Genomic DNA, 14522 nt, shown 5'->3' on the forward strand with positions numbered 1-14522 from the left:
TAAATAATCATTTTCAGCATTCTGATATTCAGTGGATTTGAGACACTAATAATTGTGCCCTAGGTGAGGTTCCCTAACATGTAAACTGGACTTTTACTTTATTATTTGATTGACTCCTTATTTAAAAATAATGGCAGTGAATGTTCCCCATCATTCTCTAGTCTACATTCCCCTATAAGGATAACAATTGGCAGGGAACTTAGTGCTTCAAAGGGTATCATCCAACCTGCTGGTCTCAAACACCCCACCCTTAGAATATTGGGGAGCCGATCGGCATTTCACTGCTCTGCTCTAGGCTGCAGTCCAACAGGTAAGGTCATTGTGGCAAAAGCTAGGACAGGGCACTTTCAGAGAAGTGACAGGTCCGATATGGAGAGCTGAGATGCATCTGTCAGTCTTGAGTCAGACCTCCTTCTGCTCTCTCCCCAGCATGCCCTGGGGCTGCCACACCTTCACTGTCAGCACCTCCACATCGCATGGCTGAGAGAGCTGCAAGGTTGCCTCCTAGTCATTCCTCAAAAGGAAGCTTACATTGATTTGTCATCTCTGTTATCTGGAACTAATCACAGGCAATCCAGAGGGGCTGTTTATGAAATCCATCTCTGCTCTAAATGAGCAGATCACGAGTATTCTACATGAGCACTGGCTGAAAATAGGCCTCTGAAATGTCAACGTATGATCTGTCTAGTCTTTGATCTGTCTATGATCTACCACTGATCTGTCTAGTAAAATTGTAAAGGGAAGCCTGAATTTATGAGACTGTTCCTGTTGCTTGGCTGTGGTCTGCTAATCCCAGGAGCGCATTGTCACATTTGACCTTTGGTTTTGCTCTTCCTCTGGGATATAAGGAACTGCCACAACTGCATGAGGAATGTTAGCTGGTGGTATGGAAGTGTGATTTCCCCCTAAACTTCAGTTGTCAGATGGGTTTTCTTTGTGCTCATGATACAATTGGCTGCTAGTTGTAAGTAAATCCTATTGAACTTTCTTCTGAATAAATTGCAGGGGATTGGAACCACATCTTTTTTTCTGGACTGAGCAAAAGTTTAAATGTAATGCTTGCATGCCCATTGCTTTCCAGCATCTCATGGACACCAGCATCTATCTGTAGGCAATGCATAATTTTTTTCCGGAGTGAGATGAGTCTCCTGGAATCACAAGAAACCATTAATGAAATGCCCCCAAGTCTGTGTTACAACTTTAGAATTCAGAGGTGTTAACGTGCATGCACACGAAAGCTCATACCAAGAACTAACTTAGTTGGTCTCTAAGGTGCTACTGGAAGGAATTTTTTTTTTTTTTTTTACTATGGCAGACCAACACGACTACCTACCTGTAACTGGAACAGATAGTTTGTGCAATGAGACTCAGTTGGAGCAATGAAAGTCACTGTGTCAAAAGTTATTTCGCTAGTTTATGAGTACTTTCGAGATGGAGGATTAATTTGCAAATTTGTAAATAACTGCAAACAAATCATTCTGGTGTCTAAAAACTGGTGACGGTTTTTTTGTTTTTTTTTAATTGAATTTTCAAGAGAAAGGGTAAATTCAGATTAAATGAAGAAAAAATAGGGACTCGCACTTGATTTCAACAACATCATGTGGAAATTGTGAAAAATATGCATATATTAACAGCTTTGATCCCATGATAAACATCTGTCTGGAAGCCCTCTGCTAAACAGAGATGATTTATTTATGGTTGTACCAAAGTCAAATTGAGGCAGAGACATCTGGAAAAAAATTGCATGACATTTCAATTGTGGTATGACCTTCCAAATTATTTAGGATTGCTAGTTTGACTTACTCATCAAAAGGCTTTCCTAGGCTCATACAGTGTGCTTGAAACTGATTCTGTTCACAGAAAATATTCAGTTAATGTTAGCTTCACCCCTAAATCTACTGCTGCCACTTCCAGAATATCACTATTTGTGGGTGGAATTCACTTGCAATGAACCCACTTCCAAAAAGAATCAGATTTTTCCAGTAAGGAAAATGATGGGGAAATGGCCTGGAAAGTGGGGGGGGGGGATAACAATTGCTTGATACACTGCCATATAATCTACGTACCTACTGAAAAATCAAAATGACTGCTTGGCATCATATAAGCTTCCTGAATACTTTGTGCAAACAAATCCTGATGTTCAATAAACAGGTCATCTGGTAGCTAGCTGTGTCGGAAAGGAAGCGGATCTTCTACAACTGGCATTGGTTATACAGAATTCAGAAGCAGTAGAACACACACTCACCAGCATGGTGACTCTTAATGAATACTGAACATGCCACTCATATCCTCCCCAACCCAACCAGAACAAGATGATCAGAACCAGATGTCCTAGCAACACCACAAAAACATCAATATGTCCCCTCGTACCATTTCACAACTCTTCAAGAAAAAGGAAAACCCTGTAACCCACAAAATCCCAGTGACTCCAGATGTTATTTTCTCACTTCTGAAGAGTAAACTGGGCATTGAATTTGTGGAACTTCTGGCTTTAGCTTTCTTCTAAAAGATCTTTACTTTTCTTCATCTCAGTAGCAAAGATTACCCTATGGCCTCAGAAGTCTTGAAACTGCAATTCACAAACCATTTAATCATACCTTCCAACATCTTCCAGATAAAAATAGATACCATTGTTTATATCAAGTGAGGTTTGAGAGGGTTGCCACCAAAATATCACCTTGCTGACATTTGGACTAAATTGGTTCCTCTCCCGTCTGGTGACAAATGTGAGGAAAACCTGAAGAGCAAAGACTAACAAAAAGGAAGGTCTCGCGACCCTTGGAAATGAGGTCATTATAGAAGGACAGTAGCAGACATCTTACATAAGAGTCTTCCTCTAGAGTCTGGAGGAGAGTGCAACCCACTGAAATTTATTTATTTCCAACTGGTATTGAACTTAATGGGGCTTATTTATGAGTACATAAGACTGCACTGCAAAGGTCTGCTACCTTTGCTGGGAAGCTGTTGTCTCCTTCCTCCTACTGATATCTCATATTATGCCTCTGAGAAGATTAATGGGTCCATTTACTACTATGAAAAGGTTTGTGTAGGAATCTGAGCAAGTTAACAGAAATATTTTTTTAATATTTATCAACATATTGCATTAGTTGTCCATGACACCAAGGCTTAATTGGGAAGTCTAATGTAGTGCAAAACTCTAAATGGCTTGAATAAAAGTTGCTGAACTCATTTTCATAACAGGACTCATTTTCAGGAAGTTATGCTAGAATTAAAAATAGTTATGGCAATGTTTACCTTAGGAAAACACAGAGAAAGAAACACAATGAGAGCTGATGTAATCCAATACCAAGATGGAGCCTCAGCAGAGAACTCAACACTGTCATAGATAGGCTACTATTATTGCCTTTTGTGAATTATATATATTTCTTATTCCCACCCCCCACCCCCTAAAGAGGTTTGACTGGTGCTGATGGTACAATCTTTCTGTCACCAGACAAAAACTTTCTTATTTACCCGGACACTTTAAATTGCTGGTGTTTTAATGTGGTTCAAGCATTTCAGCTGTTTTATTACTGTATTATGATCAATTTGTTGTACACCACTGTGACATCCAAATAGGCTGAAGGATGGTATACAGTAAGTAAGTAAACACATAGGGTGATCTCCACTGAAGTCACACTCAGTGTAGGCTCATTGAAATCAATGGATTTAAGCCACTTAAATCCAATGATTTCAGCGACGCTGCTCTGGGTATGACTAACATTGGCTATCACCCATAAGTAAAGTAAATAATACAGACAAAACTAAGATGGTTAGTTTATTGATAACAAAAAAACCCCAACAATTGGGGATTTGGATTTAAGCACACACACACAAACAAACAAACAAACACACACACACACATAGAGCCCTTTGTGGTATAATTTCACAAAAAGCATCATCAGGTATACCACATTTGCAGCATGGAAGCCACTACAGCACCACTCTAACCACGTCACTCTGGTGACCCGAGAAGCCTCAGGCAACATGGGGTTGGTCTACAAATTACTGACCAGTTATCTCACTGAAAGCCAATTGGTGTTAATAATTTTTGATGTGCTGTTTAGCAAGCATGATCCAAAAACTATTTAGGCTGACACACAAGAATGTCAACCATATTTACAGTGCAATCTTAGGCATGTATTTTCAGAAGAAAATCCAATGGTGTTTAATGGGGATTACTCCCAGGTAAGTATACATAGTATTGCAGTCCAGTCCCACTGACATAAGAAGATCAGAGTTAATGTTCTGGAGAGTCAGCTGAACAGTAGCAGCCATTAGATAGTTTAAAACATTTTTGTTAATTATATCTTTTTAGACAGTCAAACATAAAAATATACATTTTTAGAATGTTAAACATATCATTTTATAATGTTAAACCAAACAGATAATTCCTGGTAATGTTTGCTCTCATACAAAGTGCTCTTTAACTTCCTAGAAAAGGTTCATAGAAATTTCATAAATGGAATTTGCATATGTATTGCTTGGCCTTTGTACCAGCTACTGTGGTTTTCATCCTTGCCCAGCAGTGTTCATTTCTGAACATAGCTAATATAATTTTAGCACAGTCAGTCAAATAGAACAACATCATAAAAAGAAAGAAGATACAGTTCAAAAGTTTAAAAGGGTTTGTGAAATGTCCAGCAGCTAGAAAATGTTGAAAATTACATATGGGTGTGGGGGTTTTTGTTTCCTTTTTTTGAGAGATACAGTATGTAAATACGGCTTATGTTGCCTCTTTCCCTTTAAGCTTTAAGGAAGATGGATGTTAGTTCCATTATCCAGATGGGGGAAAATTATGAATGGAGGACTACAAATGCATTTCAGAAGGCAACAAGCACCAGTGCAAAGCTGACAGAACAAACCAGGAAGGTTGGAATACAGTTGCAAATCCACATCCGTACATGGCTGTCAATAAGTTTACAAACCTGATAAAAAGTATTTCGAAACTGCAGTTTTAAACTTTCATACATGCACAACAGTGGTAGAGAGACTCAAAATTGTTTTAAGTGGTATATGTGAAATCTTTGCCCAAATGTTGTTGCTCATCTGCACAGGACTTTGCTATTGCTATGTGGTGACTTTGTCTAATTTGTTCAGCCCTGAGAAGTATGTAAAGACTTTTCCATGGGCTTCTGTAGGATTTTTTTTTGGGGGGTGGGAACAAATGCTGCAAGCAAGCAAGCAAGCAAGCAAGCAAGCAAGCAAGCATAAATAACTGGCATCAGATAAAAGGCCTAGTGACTAAGGGATGGCAGAGTGTTAGTAGAACTCAGCTGAAACCCTCTGTTCTTCCCCTAGCTTCTTCACCTTCTTCAGCCTTTAACTAATCACACCATGGCTATAAGCAGCTTCACAGACATCTCCCCACTGCATTTCCCTACACATTGTTTGCAAATGTTCAAGGCAATGTAAACAAACAAATAAACAAGGGCCAGAGAAACCTGCTCTGTTAAAAAAAAGTAGAGCCCTGCTGGATTTGACTGAATGTCCATCAAGTCTGGTATCCTGTTCTCATAGCAGCCTATAGGAAGCCCCAGAACAGGACCACAGTGCAACAGTGATCTATTCACTTGTGATTCCAAGCAACTACTATGCAGAGGCATTATGCCTCTGGATAGTGGGGCCAGAACATACTCACCATGGCTAGTAGTCATTGATAACCTTATCCTCCCTGAATTTGTCTAATCTTTTAAAGCAAGCTCCCACCTTGTGGGAGCAAATTCCATAGTCTGTATATGAAGAAGTGCTTTCTTTTTGCTGCTCCTGAATCTTCAAACATCCAGCTCCACTAGGGGGCCTCTATCATGCCCCCTCCCCTACTTGCCTTTTAAATCAATTAGGTAAAGGTAAAGGGACCCCTGACAATTAAGTCCAGTTGTGCACGACTCTGGGTTGCAGTGCTCATCTCACTTTACTGGCTGAGGGAGCTGGTGTTTGTCCGCAGTCATGTGGCCAGCATGACTAAGCCACTTTTGGCAAAACCAGAGCAGCGCACGGAAACACTGTTTACCTTTCCGCCGGAGCAGTACCTATTTATCTACTTGCACTGTGTGCTTTCAAACTGCTAGGTTAGCAGGAGCTGGGACCGAACAATGGGAGCTCACCCGTTGCTGGGATTCGAACTGCCGACCTTTCGATCAGCAAGCCCAAGTGGCACAGTGGTTTAAACCACAGCGCCACCCACGTCCCTTTTAACTCAATTTGTTGTTGTTCAGTCGTTCAGTCGTGTCCAACTCTTCGTGACCCCATGGACCAGAGCATGCCAGGTACGCCTATCCTTCACTGCCTTTGCATACACTCAATAAAACAGCCAATATAATGACATCATTATACAAGTCTATGGTGAGAACACACTTAGGAACACTGCGCATAGTTCTGTTTGCCTCACCCCAGAAAGGAGGTGGTTGGAAAGGTTCAGAAAAGGGCAACCAAAATGCTCAAGGGGGTAGCGCAGCTCCCCATGAGGAAAGGTTTGCAACATTTGACACTTTGTAATTGGAGTGCTCACTAGGACAGATCCTGAAGTTGAGGCTCCAGTACTTTGGCCACCTCATGAGAAGAGAAGACTCCCTAGAAAAGACCCTGATGTTGGGAAAGATGGAGGGCACAAGGAGAAGGGGATGACAGAGGATGAGATGGTTGGACAGTGTTCTCGAAACATGAGTTTGGCCAAACTGTAATACAATAACACACAACAGCGGGGAGAAAAATAATAATCATATAACACCTAGCACAGCACATGACACTTGCTACAACAAGCAGAAAAAACCATTAAGTGTTCACCAGCCAATTCCCAAGTGGTCCACGGGGGACAAAAAAGTCAGTTCCACCTTTTATCCGTTTTCTGTTCCATTTTCTCCTGGAGAGGTGAATGTGATTTCTGGAAGAACCTGTGTAAATAGGAAGGCTGGAAGTCTCCCCCTCGCCCAGCCACCCACCTTCCCTTCCTCTCCGCAAAGGAAAACGCTGCCCCTTCTTCACACTCTCCCGTGTAAACAACCCCGGTCACCTTCCTGCGCCGTCTGCTTCTGGAGCCACACATTGCCACCTTCTCAGCTTCCTGATAGATACATAATAAAGCCTTTGTGGTGATGATGACCATCCTCTATAAAGCTCCTTCAGGGGGACCAGCAGCATCTCCCGGGAAGGGTGCGCCTTCAGAGGAAGGTTCCTGCGAACACGAATGGGGGAAGAAAACGCCACCCGGCTCCCCAGAGAGAGAGAGCGCGGCCAGAGGGTGGGGGCGGGGGGAGGCGAGGGAGGAACCCGAGGAACCCGGAGAGCCGAGTTCTTCCCTTGCCCACCTCGCGCGGCCTGAGGGAAGCCCGCCAAAGCCAGTCAGGGGGCGGAGCCACGGCCCTTTTATTAGCCGAGGGCGCAGGAGGCGCAGGGCGAGAGAATGGAGAGCGCCAGCCTGAGGAACAGCCAAGCCAAGGTGGCTCCTCCGCCGCTGGAGAAGGGCTTCGGCAGCGACGGGCCGGAGAAGAAGAACTCCGCCGCGGTGCCCATGCTGACGGCTATGGATGTAGCGGACGAGCCGGAGAAAGCGGCGGCGACCAGGGCGAAAGTCAAGGAGCCCAACCCCTACAAAGTCCTCTCCCTGGTAAGGAGACTCGCCGCCCCCTTCCCCGCTCCGGAGCCTGGCGCCTCGAGAGACGGCCGGGGTGGACTCGGGGGACGCAGCGGGCGCAAAGCCCGACCCCCGGCCGGCAAAGTAGTAGCCTACCTCGCAGGGCTGTCGTGAGGCGGCTCCAAGGGGACGCTTCTCTTCTACGCAGGCACGAGCTCGCTGGGCGAAGGCAAGCTTTCCAAAGTGATGGTGACCTTCGTCTTTTTGCAGAGGGAGAGGCAAATATTTGCTTGGACCACTCTGTGAATCTGGCTAAGGGGACCCAAACGATGTGGCTCGGATCCTAAAGTGACGCAAGCTTTGCTAAAGCACTTAGGCAGCAGCACAGCTTCACCGAGTGGGATGCCTTTAATTTAGGAACAGCAAACATGCTGCCTGACCTTTGGCAATTAGTCATCTCCTCTCAATACTGTACAGGGGAAAATACTGTGTGTGTGTGGGTGAGAGAGGGAGAAGGTTTGAAATTGGCCACCTACAATTTTCACTGCAATGATTCAATGCCGTAACATGTGAAACAAGTGAATAAGAACCAGGTGCCCCTGAGCATGTGCAGAATTAAATTTCCTCAACATTGGTTACTCACATTCCACACCTGCATGTGTTGCATCAGACAGTAGAGGATGTTAGGAGCATGCCAGATATTCTTTAACCACAGCTTCTTGCTTTTTGAAAGTATCCACTAATAGGGAGCCAGCTGATTTAAACACACTCATATTGGGGCATTGAAAAACTTTGGTGTGTGGTGAAAGGGTGGTTCGCCATACACTGGACTTCATAGCTGACATTGCAAGTGATTCATGTCTGTGAATTAATATTCAAGAGTCTGGTATGGTATTCACACTCTTTAAACTTTCCTTGGCACTTGACTTCAGAGTAGTAGTTGCAAGTTGGATTGCCCCACCTTTCTAATGCAAGCTCATCTGGGATAATGAGGATGGCAATCTGCATTACTGACTATCACAGTGAGAGTAATAATAATAATAAAACTTTATTGCAGCTATAAGCTCATACAGACAGTGAGAGTCGTTCCAGATTAATTACTGCACATTACACAGGAGTAGCCATCTGCATGTGTAAACTGCAGCATAATTTATTTCATGAAGTGGGGAAATAATATATATATATATAAAACAAGACAGTGAGTGTCATATTAAGATGCAGCTGTGCTGCTCCCCTCCCCTGCACAATTATGCCTTATGCCCACTCCCATTGCTGACCCATCTTTCTTAATCTGTCAATTACGTAGTGTGATGCTGGTGGTGAAATGAGCATTTTTCTTCATCATATTTTGATGGAAAATCTGATAAAACAGAATACCTTTTTGAGAACTTCCCTTTACATTGAATTCTGGAGGAAAATGTGCTAATATATCCCTCTACACACTTACTCCTTTTCTGAGATACTTAGCTGGGGTCAGGGCTGTCCCAGAGGAGAACATCTGATGCAGCAGTGTTCTGCTCTTAAGACTGAGTCACACTTATGGACCCAGCTCAATGGGAAGTTAAAGCTTGGAGATACTATCATAGCCTTCACCATCCCAGGGATTTGAGTGTGGGATCTTAAATCTCTTTAGTGGATCACAGTCCCTTTGACTTGTTACAGAGATATCTTTTGATGTTTGTTTGAAAAGTCCTAGCCTTGGTTGTGTGTCATTGTTTAGTAGGCTTAAGTGGTGGAGTGCAGGCAGAACTGCATGGGTTTGTGTGCGTGCTGTGTGTGTGATTAGATATGTCTCTAATCATTTGGAATTTATCTATCTGGGTCTTAAGAAGGTTGTTTGGAATGGAATCCTGCTAGGTATCTAGCTGAGAATTGTCTGGAGAAATGTTTGTTGCAACTCAAATAGCTTGCATCAGGCCTTTTTCTCAGCTGGAACTCACCGGAACTCAGTTCTGACACCTCTCAATTGGGCGCTATTCCCATTGTGAGAAGCAAAGTTACAGGGAACCAGGCAGAGGGCCTTCTTGGTAGTGGAATCCTCCCTGTGGTAGTGGCGTCCTCCCTCTCTTCAGATGCCAAGGAAATAACCAACTACAGTGTATCTGACTTTTAGAATACATCTGAAGGCAGACCTGTGTAGGGAAGTTTTCAATGTTTAATGTTTTATTGTGTTTTTACTATTCTGCTGGGAGCCACCCAGAGTGGCTGAGGAAACCCAGCCAGATGGGCGGGGTATAAATAATCAAGTTGTTGTTGTTATTAGTATTAATATAAGAAAACAAGGGAGGCTTTCATGGTGAGTTCCGGTATCTCTATTTCTAGAAAAATAGCACTGGCTTGAGTCATGTTTCAACAAAACAGGTGCCTATTTCGAAACACCCATAGTTACCCACAAGGGCCAATATAATTTCTGAACCTGGCAAATAAGCTTTTAGAATTGGGTTGCTGCTCTCCACTTGTTTCATTGTATCATGTGTGTAGCAGATGTGAGGAGAATTGTTCCTCAAGCCTTTACATTTTTTTAAAACAGAAGTATCAATTTAAAAAGTATCACCCTTGATCTTTTCTTCTAGATCAAATGTTCCCAATCTATTTGTATTCTGTGACATAATGAGCAATTAATATGACTAAAATACGGAGGCTCACCTGCTGTCAGGTTCTAAACTGATTAATTGGGTTGTGCACAGTAGGCCATAAAACCTTTATGAGGTATGGACTATGACCTCTGTAAAGTTAGTCATATAGTATCTTGAAGATGTTGCTGTTCTACAGTATAGTAGAGAAGAAGGAACCATAGAAACAGGTAACATGAATAAAAAAATAGGTACAGGAGAAGGATCTGAGTAATGACTAGATTTTATATTTTCAAAGTACTGTAGTGGAAGATCTGCCATGACTGGTTCTTTCTCATAAAGCTCACAATATTATTATTCTTTTATCAGTCCCTTTTCTCCAAAGAATTAAACTCAAAGCAACTTATAGTCTGCTCCAGTTTACTCTCCTTTCAATCTCCTCTATCTTTTAGACTATTAAAACTACAGACTTTTTTTTGTTTTAACATCATGCAATTTTTCTCTTTCTCTTCAACCCTTTGTTTAATGTCCAGCCTGGTGAAGAGTTATGAAGAAGTGAAAAGCTTCCTTACTATTTTGTGACATTTGGTTGGTCCTAAGAAATGTATTGCTCTACTCTGGATTTTTCTATGAACCAACATGACTATATGTGCCTTTTCTAGGAGGATGCTGCATCTTTGAAGCAGTAACAGTGCATTCCTAAGCATGTCTACTCAGAAGCAAGTCCTATTGAATTCAGCAGGGCTTACTCCAGGGCAGTGGGGGGGGGGTTAAGATTGCATCTTAAATAATCTTGTTAAAAATATCAAGTAGAAGTTCCAAACTCCCCTCCTGTTGTTAAGCAGTGCTGCATAATGGCCTTTCAAAAAAGAATATGGCAAGAAAATACACAGTGTAGACACAGGAAACTGAAGAACACGCACAGAGTGAATGGAGTATGATGGATGCGTCTGTAGGGCAGGGGAATGTGGTGTGTTTGGTGCATTAATATGAAATGTTCTGTGTTTTGGAAGCTACTGCTGGGTATTTGGGATACCAAAGGTTGTTTCAGGACTGCTTCTGATGTAACATTTTATGCTTATAAATAGTTATCTTGAAACGAAGATTTGAATATTCCCACATGGAGACATTACATAGTGATTAGTCATCAATGAACTGCATCTGTGAACAGAGTATGACTAGAATGGAGGATTGGGAGCCGTTATATTTTGATTATTTATTTAATTATACATTATGTGATTGACTTGTTTCATTGATTTCACTGTTTATAATTTTTGAATATTAAGTGGTATATAAATACCTGAAATATAGCAACAACAACAACAACAACAACAACTTATTTCATCAGTTTCTAACAACAACTTATTTCATCAGTTTCTTCATCAATTAAGATCCCAGTTAAGATCCCAGAGTGGTTTGCAGGAGTTAAATGTTAATTATAAAATACAGTATCCCAGAACCAATTAAAATCTCAAACAACAATAAATAACAGCAGACAGCAGATGTCATCAGTTGTAGCTGACATTGCTACATCAAGTTCCCCCAAAGGACTGGGTTACTAAAAGCCAGGGTGCTTCCAGACTTGTTATTTTTGGATGGGATTCAATCACATACTAGCAAACTCAGGTCGCACAATTAGTTGATTAGGAGGTCTTGTGCAAGAAACCAGCTTCCCCAAAAGGTCATACTTTTTGTGATAAGCAAAGTGATGAGAAAATACACTTGCTATGATGCCATGCCTTCTAACACAAATGCTTATTAAATAGTAAACATTATCTAATCTCCCTGCAAACATATCAGGATGAATGCTCAAAAGCAAGTAATCTGGTAGTGCCTCCAAACAGTAGCAGTGCCACATGCCTGTCCAATGAGAGGGAATTCCACAAATGAGATGCAATTACAGGAAAAGGCCATATTTTGTTTAAGTGCACAACAGGCTACAACCTATGGTGGAACAATGAGAAGAAACAAGCTCTCAGGTGCAAGGCAGGCTGATATTTCAACAATATTTCAACATATGATGCTCATGGGAGCATAGAACATTGGACTGGAAGAAGCCCACAGTATTCTTTGATTTCTTCCCCCCACTGTAATTTTTATTATTTTCTTTAAACAACAAATGTTACCACACACACAAAGTTGTTCCAGTTACAAGCTTTTACAAGGCAAAGTGTAGTATGGAAGCAAAGAAAGTATGCACAAAGGTATTAATGAACACAGTTTGTTCTTGTGCTTGTAAAGAGTCACCTTGTCAAAGGGACATTGTGCCTTGTGCTTTACCCCACATCCAGTATGGGCCCCCACATGACCTCTCCACATAGAAGATTGAGATGCTGGGGAATACACAGAGCTCTGACCCTTATTTCTGCAGAAGAGGTGCAGATACCAAAGCTATCCCTTTTTGGCATGCCCCTTATAGCCCTCCTGCAAGAGAGTCCTGATGTTATTTATCCAGGTTTCCATTAGCGGCTCCTAAGCCTTGAGAAGGCCATCAGAGTTTTCTATAGAACTATCAATGTGCTGTAAAGCATTGAGGCCAATCGTCTGTCTTTCAGATTTGATCTTGTGCACAGGGATTCGAAAAGTGTAAGGGAGTGAGTGGACTCTCATCTCCTTTACAAGTCAGGCAAGCCACGAATAAGCATGCCTGAATCAGCAGAAACCATGTACTGTAATTGGTATCTCCTCCAGCCATGCAGTGAGGGCCTCCTTCCTGATGGCTTGACCCCTGCCTATCAAGTCTCAAATTCTATAGATTCTCCCAGGACTCGAATTGCTGATATTCATCCAAGTTTCCTGATTTTTGTATTAAGAACCCCTCCCCCCCCACTGACCCCTGTCTGGTTGTGTGCTTGGAACTTTTGGTGGCAATCACTTCTACTCATAAGAAGGAATGGTGCTGTTTGCATCTATAGAGAAGAAGAAGAAGAAGAAGAAGAAGAAGAAGAAGAGTTTGGATTTGATATCCCACTTTTCACTACCCGAAGGAGTCTCAAAGCGGCTAACATTCTCCTTTCCCTTCCTCCCCCACAACAAACACTCTGTGAGGTGAGTGGGGCTGAGAGACTTCAGAGAAGTGTGACTAGCCCAAGGTCACCCAGAAGCTGCATGTGGAGGAGTGGAGACGCGAACCCGGTTCCCCAGATAACGAGTCTACCGCTCTTAACCACTACACCACACTGGTGTAGTGATTTTAATCATGTGAGCCATGATTAAAATCACTTTGCTGTACTAATTTCATACCAAAGTTAGTCTAAAAGAAAAAGGGCAGGGTAACTAAGAGCCAACATATCTAGTTCAATTGGGGCGGGGAGAGCACTGTCTGTCTGTGTCTGTGTTTTCAAAAGAACTTCTAAGTGAATGCTGTTTGATATGAACATGAGCAATTAATCACAATTTACATGTCCAGTATTATATAGCATGGGCCATTTAGTAGTGTGATTCCTTCAAAAAGCACACCATTCCTAGCAGGATGCATAATCGTTGTCTTTTTAACAGAAAGAGGCAACCCTGAGTCATAGGCCCTTAAATCATATGTGCTTTGGCATACACATCAAAGAGCAGGTGGTTCTTTGCCAGTGAATAAATATGTACAGTTTTTGGCAATGTACAGCTGTAACTTTATACCTCAACTTCCTAATGAACTTGTTGGCTCTTCTGGACTGTGCACCTACATTTGCAGGCTGTTGTCACTACTTGCCTGTGTCTCCATGGCTGCAGTGCTATTCACATTTACTTAGGAATAAGCCTCACTGAACATGGTGGAACTTACTTTTGAGTGAGCATGCAGAGAATTGCCCTGTTGCCATGAGAGAAGAAGCCCAAGATGAACCCCACTTTACCATTCCAACAGCTTGGTCCTCCGTTTCTTGATTTCAACTCACTAATAATCCGATAAGCCTCCTGAACAGAGATGGGGAACTTGTGGTCCTCTAGCTTTTGCTGGACTTGACATCGGCTTTGCATGTACAGGAGGTCCTAGGTTCCATCACTGCTATCTCCAGGCAGGGTTAGCAGAGATGCCTGCCTGAAATCCTGAACAGCTGCTCCCAGCCAGTGTAGGTAGTACTAAGCAACATGGACCAATTGCTGGATTTGCTATAAGGCATCTTCCCATGAACTATTCTCTTTGTGTATTTCTGTTTTAGAATTTGACAGCAAAACAACAACAACAACTCACCAGTTATGGATGTAGGAAGTGCTGCCTGTCATATTGTTTTGTTGTAAATTCAGAGTGGTGAAAGGGAAGCACTGAAGCAGTAGGAACAACAACCTAACCATGTTTGCTTTTATTTAGTCAGGTACACTAATCTTTTTCAGAGGAAAGTTATGATAGATTCAATATTGTGCTAGAACAATTCAAGGGAAATAATCTA

At 42.2% G+C, this 14522-nt stretch overlaps 1 protein-coding gene across 1 annotated transcript in view; it reads left to right on the forward strand.

Moving 5' to 3' along the window:
• The first annotated feature begins 7286 nt into the window (after positions 1-7286).
• ENPP1 (ectonucleotide pyrophosphatase/phosphodiesterase 1) overlaps positions 7287-14522 on the forward strand; it is a 46095-nt gene continuing 38859 nt past the window's right edge. Inside the window, exon 1 of the mRNA XM_033143791.1 lies at positions 7287-7606. Coding sequence (XP_032999682.1) covers positions 7403-7606 — 204 coding nt within the window. The 5' untranslated portion in view covers positions 7287-7402. The remainder of the gene's footprint in view (positions 7607-14522) is intronic.

Source organism: Lacerta agilis, chromosome 3 (genome assembly GCF_009819535.1).
Source record: "Lacerta agilis isolate rLacAgi1 chromosome 3, rLacAgi1.pri, whole genome shotgun sequence".
NCBI lineage: Eukaryota > Metazoa > Chordata > Lepidosauria > Squamata > Lacertidae > Lacerta > Lacerta agilis.